Source organism: Hemitrygon akajei, chromosome 9 (genome assembly GCF_048418815.1).
Source record: "Hemitrygon akajei chromosome 9, sHemAka1.3, whole genome shotgun sequence".
NCBI lineage: Eukaryota > Metazoa > Chordata > Chondrichthyes > Myliobatiformes > Dasyatidae > Hemitrygon > Hemitrygon akajei.
Window position 1 is genome coordinate 138357665 of NC_133132.1, and position 12316 is coordinate 138369980.

At 41.1% G+C, this 12316-nt stretch overlaps 1 protein-coding gene across 17 annotated transcripts in view; it reads right to left on the reverse strand.

Annotated features, from left to right (window-relative positions):
* Positions 1 to 12316, reverse strand: part of LOC140733570 (dystrobrevin beta) — a 494877-nt gene that overhangs the window by 106134 nt on the left and 376427 nt on the right. For 15 of the 17 annotated variants that reach the window (XM_073057088.1, XM_073057083.1, XM_073057081.1 and 12 more), the window contains 2 exons: positions 11135 to 11222; positions 2039 to 2124 (listed from right to left, as the gene is read on the reverse strand). In XM_073057088.1, coding sequence (XP_072913189.1) covers positions 2039 to 2124; positions 11135 to 11222 — 174 coding nt within the window. The remainder of the gene's footprint in view (positions 1 to 2038; positions 2125 to 11134; positions 11223 to 12316) is intronic. The other 2 variants (XM_073057095.1, XM_073057090.1) reach the window with 1 other exon arrangement.

The window sequence follows — 12316 nt, forward strand, 5'->3', positions numbered from 1 at the left end:
GTAGTGACATGTAAGCACTCTGATAATATATTTTACTTTGAACTTTTATATCAGGTGGACTGAACCAAGTGTACTGGAGACCATCTTCTGCAAGGGTGGGAAGAGCGCCGAGATGGATCGTTCGCTTAGAATCTCTGGCTGAACATGATTGTGAATACCGCAGTCTTCTCTACAGCATTCATGTGGAACACTAAATGCCAATATTAATCTGCCATAGGTGGATTGGTGAGAATGAGGCCAGGCAGGTTCATGCCTTGCATTGGTTCACTCACTATCTGTCACAGATTTGATCTGGCAGCTGTGTGCTTCATGATTCAGCCACCTTGGCCAGTGCTTGTGCTACAAGCTTCTTTTGGTGATGGACTCTGAAGTTCCCCATCTTACCCATATTTGACCCCATTCCACGAGACTTCATGGAGTCCAAATTCAATGCTGAGGACCAAGGACTCCCACCCCCATTGCACAGTGATTTCTGGTGGTTAAGTCCTATGGATAAAAAAAGCATGTGCCCAAAGTTTGTGATGGAAGTGAATGGCTAACTGTCAAAGCAGAATAGTCCCAGCTTCCTCAATCTACCTAAACTGCCAATATTTTGAGTAAACCACTTGTGCAACCTCTCTAAAGCTTTTACATTTTTCCTAATGTGCGCTGCGCAGTTCGGTACAATCCTTCAGAGTCGCATTGGACTTCATCTCGACTTTCTTTTCTACACCTCAATTTGCATTGCACCCAATACCTTCATTTATAAACATTTAAGGCCTATGGCCTAAAATGTTTATTAATCCCTTTCTAACCTTAACCAGGTATTTTCAGGCAACCAAGTACATGTACCTATAGATTTTTTTTGTTCTATCACTTTTCACACATTGCCTTATAATGTGTCTTCGCCAAGCATAATACTTGGCATTTCTCAACCTTAAATTTCATCCATTCTGCAAGTCTGTCAATATATCGTTAAAATCCAGTTGTCCTCTTCACAGTTCATCACACTTACAAGTTTTGCATCATCTGCAGACAAGGACACTGCATTCCAAAATCCTAAATCTGTGAAAGAAAAATGGAGGTTCTGGCATCCATCCTTGCAAAATTTTACTGAATACTTCCCTCTACTCCTCCTCTTTACTTTCTATAATCCAATTTTCCATCCATACTGCAGTTAATTCCATAGGGTTTAATTTTGATGCTGCCTATCATCTGGTAATTCACTTTTGAAAATTCAGGAAAAATCAAGTCAACTGCAGATCCCTCATCAATGCTTTATAATTTGGTGAAATAATACATGATTTCAATGAAGCATCCCTATCTGTTTCAAATGAAGAATCCAATGGAAGATCCTTCTTCAGTTAGTACCTCAGCCCTGTTCTCTGCTTCCCTGAGTGGATTTCCTTGCATATGTCCAATTGGGCCACCCTCATTTTCTAACCATGTTCAAATGGCATGGAATCACTTTGTATTCCTCTCAACATTTTTTTCCATAAACTCTCTTTGCTTCCTTTTTATCTCCCATTTGGGCTTTCTGTAATCAGTCTGGTCCTCACCTTTTTTAAACAACCGGGCTTTGTCATTCATTTTTTTTTTGCTTGCCATATTTTGCTCTCTAACCCCTCCTTTATTAGTGTTATCATTGCTTTATTTTCACAGCTCTTCTTCCAATAAAGTCATTGCATCCCTCAATGTTCCTTTCATATTCCCTTTAGGCAGCTCTACTTAGGTGAAGAAGAAGAAGAAATCCCTAATTCCTAGTGGAGTCATCAGGACGCCGTCATGACGGCGTTTTCTTAGCAGGTTTTCTTATTTTTACGAGGCCAAGTTGCTAGCTCAATGCTCAACCCAGCACAGATGGAAAGTGTGCAAGGGAGCCGGCTGGATTTGAACTCAAGAGCCTTCGCTCCGAAGTCCGCCGCTGATGCCACTACACCACCAGCCGGCCTAGTGATGAACAGGAGATTAAAAATGTTCTCTGAACTGAATCCCAAATGCAAAACAACATCAGTAGACTTTCTATTGTATCACAGTGCAGACACACGATTGTTCCTACCTGTTTTTATTTTCCAGTTCAGCAATTAGTTGCCGCTGCTGCTTGTTTGCATCAAAGTTGAAGGTCATTTCTGAAGTTGAACGCTGCTAAAATGCAAAATAGATCAACTTACAGAACTGTTAACAAAATCTTTTTACAACAACCAAATAACCAAATGGCCATTTTATTATACATTCCTGCCATGCTTTCTTAACATTGCCAGGATCATAAATAGGAAAAGGGGTAGGCCATTCAAGGATGCTCTGCCATTCACTAAGATTGTGACAAAGTGAGCTCAGGGAGTTAGATGTTAAGTTAAAGGATAAGACCTCCAGGGTTGAGATCTCAGGATTGCTACCCATGCCACGTACTGGTGAGGCCAGAAATGGGAAGATGATGCAGTTTAACACGTGGCTAAGGAGATGGTGCAGGAGGGAAGGTTTCAGATTTTTAGATCATTGGCCTCTCTTCCAGGGAAGAGAGGTCCTGTACAGAAGGGCCAGTTTGCATCTGAACTTGGGGGGGGGGGGGGTCTAATATCCAGCGGGAAGATTTGATAGTGTTGCCAGGGGAGAGTTTAAACTAGAGGAGTAGGGAGATGGGAATCAGAGTGCTAGAACAGATAGTGGAGAGGTTGTGAGGAAAGATATTGTTGATCTTACAAAGTCAGGAATCAAAAGGTTGAGCATGTTGGGACTAATGTTCTAATCTGCGTATATTTCAATGCAAAGAGTATTGAGGGAAAGGCGGGTGAGCTTAGGGCATGGATCAGCACTTGCAATTATGACAAAGTTGTCATTAGTGATACTTGGTTGCAGGAGGGGCAGGACTGGCAGCTCAATATTCCAGGGTTCTGTTGTTTTAGATATGACCAAGCGGGAGTGATTAAAGGGGAAGGAGTGGCATCACAAGTTATGGAAAATATCATGGCAGTGCTCAGTCAGGACAGACTGGAGAGCTTGCCTAGTGAGGCTTTATGGGTGGAAATAGAAATAAGAAAGTTATGATCATGTTAAAGGGATTTTACCCAAGTGAGCAAGATTTGGAGGAGCAGATTTGTAGAGATTGCACACTGATAGCAGGTGATTTTAACTTTGCTAATATTGACTGGGACTCCCATACTGTGAAAGGGTGAGGTGCTGGAGGATTGGAGCATAGCTAATGTTGTTCCATTGTTTAAGAAAGGCTCTATGAATCAGCCAGGAAATTATAGGCCAGTGCATTTGACATCAGTAGTAGGAAAGTTATTGAAAGGTATTCTAAGGGAACAGATACAGAAATATTTGAATAGACAGGAACTAATTAGGGATAGTCAATATGGCTTTGTCGTGTCTAACCAATCTTACAGATTTTTGAGGAAGTTACCAGGAATGTTGATGAAGGCAAGGCAGTAGATGTTACTTACATGGACTTTATCAAGGCCTTTGACAAAATCCCATGAGAGGTTGATCAAGAAGATCAGTCACTTGGCATTAAAGATGAGGTAGTAAATTGGATTAGTTAATGGTTTTGAGGATGAAGCCAGAGAGTGGTTGTAGATGGTAGCCTCTCTGACTGGAGGCTTATGACTAATGGTGCACTGGGGCCATTGTTCTTTATCATCTAGATCAACAATCTGGATGATAATATGGTAAACTGGACCAGAAAATTTGTAGGATTTGGGGGTGTAGTGGAAAGCGAGGAAGACAATAAAAGCAAGCAGCAGAATCTGGACCAACTGGTGAAATGGGCTGAAAAGTGACAGATGGAATTTAATGCAGAAAAGTGTGAAGTGTTGCACTTTAGGAGGACCAACCTGGGTAGGTCCTACATAGTGAACGGTAGGGCACTGAGGATTGTGCTTTAGAACAGAGGGAACTAGGAATACTGGTCTATAATTCCTTGAAAGTGTGTCACAGGTAGATAGGGTCATAAATAAATCTTTTGGCACAATGCCCTCCATAAATCAATGTATTGAGTACAGGAGTTGTGGTATGTGTCCTAATTTGGAGTAATGTGTCCAGTTTTTGTCATCAACCTACAGGAAAGATGTAAATAAGATTGAAAGAGTGCAGAGTAAATTTACGAGGATCTTGCTGGGACTGGAGGACCTGAGTTATAAGGAAAGACTGAATAGGTTAGGACTTTATTCCTCAGAATGTATTAGATTTGATAGAGCTTATGAGGGATATCGATAAGGTGAATGCAAGCAGGCTTTGTCCGCTGAGGTTGGCTAAGACTACAACTAGAGGTCATGGGTTAAGGGTGAAAAGTACGCTGTTTAAGGGGAACATGGGGGAAACAGGGTAGTGAGAGTGTGGAATGAGCAGCCAGCTGAAGTGGCGGATGTGGGTTTGATTTTAACATTTAAGAGAATGGATGAGAGGGGTATGGAGGGCTATGGTCTGGGTGCAGGTCGATTGGACTAGGCAGATTAATGGTTCAGTATGGACTAGATGTGATGAAGGGTTCTATGACTCTATTTTCAACCTGTTCCTCCAAGACTTAGATACACACATAGACTCGCCTCTCAACATATATCAGGGGCAAAGTTTCAAAGAAGCATAACTCTCTTAAGAAAGAAATTGTTCCTTATATTAGTTCTGGATGAGCACCTTCCTCATTTGGAATCCATAACCTCTAGTTCCGAGCTTTCCAGCAAGGAAACCCCCATTCAACCTAGTAATCTTCCATGTTTCAGTAAGGTCACTTCTCATTCTTCTAAACTCCACTGAGTACCAGTCTGCCTAACATGTTCTTGTATGATGATCCCTCCACACCCAGGACCATCTTAATGAACCATCTTTGAGTAGCTGCCAATGATAGAATATATCTCCTTAAACAGGGGAACCAAAGTTGTTTACAAGTGCTCTCATTACCTGCAGCACCTGTGTTTTTTCCTTTGTGCACAAGTCACCCCAAATCACTTTGTGCTGTAAGCTTTCTGCTGTTCAGTTCCCTGTAAAGTGAAGTACTGCAGTAAAATGGTACTTGGTTCTTTCGCTCATCGTTCTAACACAAACAACTTCATATTTTACATTACATTCTGCTATCCAGCAGAATCTTTAATCTGAAACAGTAACTCTGTTCTCTTTTCTCTGACACTGTCTGACCTACTAAGAGTTTTCTTTTCTTTTCTTTTAAAAAACAAGATTTACAGAGTGCAACACATAGATACATCTCTAGATACAGAGTTTTCTATCTTTTATTTCAGAGTAACAGTAATGTAGTTGTTTTGAGTTCCTCTCTCTTCGACTTCCACAAGCAACTCGCATTCCCACCTATCCTAGCATTGTTTGCAAAGCTGGTTCAATTCTACTCCAAGTCATTTTTAAAATTTGTAAATGGTTGAGGTCCCAGCACCAATCCCTGTGATGCCCCATTGGTTACAGGATACCAATATGAAAATCAACCCCCCGTGTTTACTCATTCCATTTCCATCCTTTATTAATTCACTCCTAAGGACCAAAGTTTTTCCTTAATATTGCCTCAAGTTTCTGGTAATTCCTTTGTGAAGCAATGTGTGTTGTTTTACCAATTAAAAGAAGCTAGATAAATACAAGTTGTTACTGTTGCAGGTGAACATTGCATTTATACTTCAGAGTTTTATTTTCCTGCTTTTATCTTTTGTTTTTAGTTTACTTATTGGTGTCTGATCTCTTCTTATGGTCTGGCAGTGTCAGTCTAAATGTCTCCTGGACATTGAGATTATACTCAATTGCATCACTTCATTAAGAATGACAGAAAGTTCCAGATTTCAACCACTCTCTCTGTGGGAAAAAAAATTTCCCCTCATCTCCTCTTTAAAATTCTTTCCTCACTCCTAAAGCCTATTCTTTTTGTTATTGGTACTACTAGCATGGGGAAAAGATTATATCTACCCTATCTATGCCTTTCATAGTAATATATAACTTTATCAAGTCACCCCTCAGCCTTCTTCACTCCACAGAAAAGAAATCCAGCCTATCTAGTCCTTCCCTGTAATTAAATGTCCTTTAAACCAGGCAACATCCCACTGAATCTCCTCTGCATGCTCTCTAGCACAACATTCTACAAAAAGAGTGGAGGCCAGAATTGCATAGAATATTCCAAATGCAGTCTATTTTTTTTGTGAAGTTCCAAAATAATGTCCTAACTCTAAGAGTCTATGCCCTGACTTATAAAGGCAAGAATGCCATATGCTGTCTTCAGAGAACTGACCTGCAAATTCCGTCTGTTCACCATCATTCCTTAGCACCACATTTAATGTAAATGTCCTACACCTATTTGATTTGCCAAAATGTCTCAATGTGCATTTGTAACGACTGATTTCTATCTGGCAATGTTCTGCCCAACTTTTCATTTCATCTCTCGTCTCAGTATCTGCACCACTAGCAACTTCTGTGTGATTCACAAACTTTCTAATCATGCCTACTACACACACATACAAGTCATGAATATCAATGCAACAAAGGTCCTGGAACTGATCGTGTAGAGCACAGGTCACAATCCTGTCATCAGAAAAGCAAACTTCCACCACTATCTTCCTGCCTCCTATCACCAAATCAAATTTGGGTCCAATTAGTCACCTTGGGTCCCATATGCCTTAACCCTGTGTGACTTTGTCAAATAGTCTAGTCCGTGTGGACAACATCCACGGTACTGTCATCAGCAATCTTCTTTGTTACCTTCTCAAAACACTCCGTCAAAATAGTGAGGAAGGATTGCTCCTGCACAAAGCCATACTAAAATCCATGATCTGCCTCTCCAAATGTACGTAAACTTTATCTCCTACGATTTTCTGGGATAATTTAATGATCAGCTCATTGGCTTGTAGTTACCTTGCTTATCACTGCTTGTTTTATTAAGTTAAAGTGTTTGTTTTGCTTTGTAAAAAGATAACTATGGTAGAGAATGATGTGAAGTGTACAGATGGAGACAAGTGCAATCTGTTGTTATGGTTCTAAATGCTTACTCCAAATCAGTGAACATAATTTAAACTGGAACAGTTATAACTGCATATAAATAATTTCTGACACATGAGCAAAGGAAGCACCATATCATCCTGGATCCAGGCCTGCAGCCACAGGAGTTTCCCTCTGCTCTGCTTACAACGGAACTGTAATCATTGTATAATTTCAGTCAGCAGGCTAATTTAGCAGTAATACCGATAACAAAATGTCTCATAATCTTATTGCAGTCTTGTGTATGAAAATTATTTCTTCTCTAGATGGAAAGCAATTATTGTTGCTTCCAATTTGAAAGTCACCACCCCAGAAATTCAACCAGCCATGTGTTACGAATGGTGTTTGTGCTGATGGAGGCTTTTCTATGGACATCAGTCTCCCCTTGTTTAGGGTGTTGCTGAAGGAATCTGTCTGTGTGGTTCTAAGGAGTATCAGTCATTGCTCAACAAGAGTTTGACTGCCTTGCTTTCTGCACGTTAACGTGCTGAAGGGAGCCCTCTACAAGTGGTGCTGACACTGGGAGCCCAATTCAGTTAAGTTCCCTTTATTAACTTACCAGCTCTCATTCTGGGCCCACAAATCTATATTTCCCAAACTCAGGACAGCCAACAAACCACCCTATTTCACTCAGTGACCTCCCTACTCATAAACCCTGATCTTACTACCCAACTCATGACCACTGATCAAATACAACAATGTTCCACCAACTGTCACTGAGCACAGTGACCTGACTTGAGGCTGGCCCTGTACTCTGACCCACACAGCATCCCAATAAAAACACCTCCATCCACCAAATGCTCCACATCTGAGCAATGAGACCTGACCCTGGTTCACCTCCAAACTCCAATCCCTCTGCAAAGCCTGGACACCTCTCCACCATGCACCAAGGAATGACCTTACTCTTTTTAAGGCTCGGTATTACTACATTTTCAAGCCACCATTTCCATAACCAAAACCACCACTTGCAAACTGTGCAGTTACAGACTTACACATCTCTGCTGGCACGATGTACTAAGTCCATATAGATTTCAGCAAAACCTTTACCCCCACATAAGAAACTAGTCCAAAAGGTTAGAGTGCATGAGATAATGGCAAACTGAATCCAAAATGTGCCTGGCAATATGAAGCAAAGGGCGATAGCAGAGGGTCGTTTTTATGATTGGAAGTCTATGACAAGTGGTGCATCTCAGGGATGGGTGCTAGGATTTGTACAATTGTTACATACATTATTTGTGTGGATATGAATGTAGGTGGTAAGATTGATTGGTTTGCAAAAGACACAAATATCTGTGATGTTATTGCCTTTGGCGACAGGATGAAAATGGATCATTAAGTAAAACGGAATTTAATTCTGAAGTGTATAGTGATGCACTTTGGGAGGATGAATTAGTGCATGAACAGTGAGAGATAAGGTACTCAGGCTCGAGGGAGTCTGAGGCCAGGATGGAGACATTTGGTCTGTTTTCCATGGAGCAAAGGAGACCAAATGATTATCGGACAGAAGTATATAAAATTATGAGGAGCACAGATGGGTAGATACTAGGAAACCTTTCCCCACAGAACAGATGTCTAGCCTGGAAAGCATAGGTTTAAAGGGAACCTGAGGAAGAACATTACCTCAAAGGTTGGTTGGAAACTGCAGTGGTGCCTGAGGGAAGACAGAGGCAAAGAATTCCACAACATTTAAGAAACTATAAGACCTTAAGACATAGGAGCAGAATTAGGACATTTGGCCCATCAAGTTTGCTCTGCCATTCAATCATGGCTGATCCTTTTTCACCCTCCTCAACCCCAGTTCCCGGCCTTCTTCCCATAAACTTTGATGCTGTGTTCAATCAAGAGCCTATCAATCTCTGCCTTAAATACACCTAACAACCCGGCCACCACAGCTGCATGTGGCAACAAATTCACCACCTCTAGCTAAAGAAATTTCTCCACATCTCTGTTTTAAATGGACACCCTTCTATCCTGAGGCTTTGCCCTCTTGTCCTAGAATCCCCCACCATGGGAGACATCCTTTCCATATCTACTCTGTCAACATTTGAAAGAGTTCAATGAGATTCCCCGTCATCCTTCTAAATTCCAGTGAATACAGACACAGAGCCATCAAACGTACCTCGTATGATAGATAGATAGATAGATAGATAGATAGATACTTTATTCATCCCCATGGGGAAATTCAACTTTTTTTCCAATGTCCCATACACTTGTTGTAGCAAAACTAATTACATACAATACTTAACTCAGTAAAAAAAATATGATATGCATCTAAATCACTATCTCAATAAGCATTAATAATAGCTTTTAAAAAGTTCTTAAGTCCTGGCGGTAGAATTGTAAAGCCTAATGGCATTGGGGAGTATTGACCTCTTCATCCTGTCTGAGGAGCATTGCATCGATAGTAACCTGTCGCTGAAACTGCTTCTCTGTCTCTGGATGGTGCTATGTAGAGGATGTTCAGAGTTATCCATAATTGACCGTAGCCTACTCAGCGCCCTTCGCTCAGCTACCGATGTTAAACTCTCGAGTACTTTGCCCACGACAGAGCCCGCCTTCCTTACCAGCTTATTAAGACGTGAGGCGTCCCTCTTTTTAATGCTTCCTCCCCAACACGCCACCACAAAGAAGAGGGCGCTCTCCACAACTGACCTATAGAACATCTTCAGCATCTCACTACAGACATTGAATGACGCCAACCTTCTTAGGAAGTACAGTCGACTCTGTGCCTTCCTGCACAAGGCATCTGTGTTGGCAGTCCAGTCTAGCTTCTCGTCTAACTGTACTCCCAGATACTTGTAGGTCTTAACCTGCTCTACACATTCTCCATTAATGATCACTGGCTCCATATGAGGCCTAGATCTCCTAAAGTCCACCACCATCTCCTTGGTCTTGGTGATATTGAGACGCAGGTAGTTTGAGTTGCACCATATCACAAAGTCCTGTATCAGTTTCCTATACTCCTCCTCCTGTCCATTCCTGACACACCCCACTATGGCCGTGTCATCAGCGAACTTCTGCACATGGCAGGACTCCGAGTTATATTGGAAGTCTGATGTGTACAGGGTGAACAGGACCGGAGAGAGTACGGTTCCCTGCGGCGCCCCTGTGCTGCTGACCACCGTGTCAGACCTACAGTCTCCCAACCGCACATACTGAGGTCTATCTGTCAAGTATAACCCTTTCATTCCAGGAATCATCCTTGTGAACCTCCTCTGGACCCACTCCAATGCCAGTACATCTAGACAAGCACTTGAAATGCCAGCACGTAGATGGCTATGGACCAAATAATGGTAAATGGGACTACCATAAATGAGTATTTGATGGCTGGTATGGACATTGTGTGAAGCTGGTCAGTTTCCTTACTTTATGACGTTATGACTCCACTAATTTTCTCAGCTCAAATTCAGAGTGATATATACTTTGAATGCTAAAAAGAAAACTCATATTTAGTTTGTTGTGCTTTTATCCAAGCTCCAGCTATGCAATTAAATTGAACTAATGTGACAGAAAGAAATGGATCTTTCTCAACATTGAGCAAAGCATTCAAATTGCTTCCACTTAAATAAACCACCTTCCTCTCTAATGGTTCTAATAGAGAATAATTATGGGAAAAGTCTGCAGCACCCCAAAATAAACCTCTTGACAAACAACTCAACTCTTCAACTAAGTTCCACTCATTCAGCAATAACAAGTGAAAGGTTTTGAACAAAATCAAAGTGAGTGTGCCTGGCAGACAACCAATCTAGCATTTCAAAATCCCTTTAAACCTCTTACCCCTCACTCTAAACCCATCTGGTTTTAGACACCCTACTGTGGGGGAAAACTTACTACTATCTTCCCTATCTATGCCCCTCATAATTTTGTATACCTCTATCAGATACCCCTTTAGCCACAGAAAAATCTGCTCAGGAGGCATTTCAAACTCATCATCTTTGAGTTCAGATTCTAATGAATTCAATTAACCACAACATGTATCACATTGTTTAGGAAATCTTGCTGATAATCAAAAAATCAATGACAATATTGCACCCTTATGACTAAACCAGACTACATTGAAAGTCAAAAATCAAGTCAAATTCTCTTATTCTAAATTTTACAATAATTCCTCATGTTTTAATATAAAGAGTTGTTATGCATTGGATGCTGGTGCCAAGAACAGGATAAATCAAATGAGTTAGGCTGTGTAACTTACTGTGTTTCCAGCTTCTGCAGCCAACCTGGCAGCATACCTGGCAATCAGCCTGTGTTCTTCATCCAGTCTGCTAGGACTGTCCAGGACACTGTTCAGAAATAAATTCAAATTAAAATACTATCTATCAGAAATTAGCCACATTTTCAAACAGCTCACTAGATGAGCTGGACCAAGAACTAATGGCTAGACAAAAATTCAAATATCTTTCAAATATTTGTCACTCACACCAGATCAACAACACATTATGCACCCAGCAAACTCCAACTGAGGATTATACTTTTATTCCAAATTCAAAGACCATGGGGTTTGATGGAATTTGATCCTCTTGTAATGGCACAACTGTAAACTACTTAAAACTGAATTTAGATTGTTTGTTAAATCAAATAACATGATTAAGGTCTTTAAAACTTAATTTGGCAGAACCAAATTTACAGTAGTTTGTAAATTTGGTTCTGCCTTATTATAGGCATCCATTAGTCTCAAGAGACCATGGATTAGCGCCTTGGAAAGTTTCCAGGGCGCAGGCCTGGGCAGGGTTGTATGGGAGACCGACAGTTGCCCATGTTGCAAGTCTCCCCTCTCCATGCCACCGATGTTGTCCAAGGGCCGATACAGCTTGGCACCGGTGTCGTCGCAGAGCAAAGTGTGGTTAAGTGCCTTGGTCAAGGACACAACACGCTACCTTAGCTGAGGCTCGAACTAGCGACCTTCAGATCACCAGATCAATGCCTTAACCACCTGGCCACATGCCATCACTTCTGCCTTATAATGTTTTATGGAATAATTAAATTTGTGTCATTTTGGTAGCAAATCTGGTGTCCTAAAAGCTATCTGGCTTCTCACATGTGCAAGACTGTTGTACAAGACAAGTTCACATACTCAATTTTTTCAGTGATTTTTCTTAATGTGTTGGAATGACTGAGGAACAATATGATATTTAATGAAGTAAGCTTATCAGTTAAGTAAATTACCGTCTAAGCGTTTTCTTGGAGCTGACCTTATTCTATAAAGTCAAGTCTGGAAGAACATATTGAAGCCAAGCAATGACAGAAGAATTAGCAATCAGTTAAGGCTGTATTCCACACTGGGCAACAACTCCAGATCAGCCTCCAGCTAGGAAATGGCAGCACGGTTCAACCTTGTTTTGGTGGCTGATCTCCATCTTATTTGGTCTACATAACT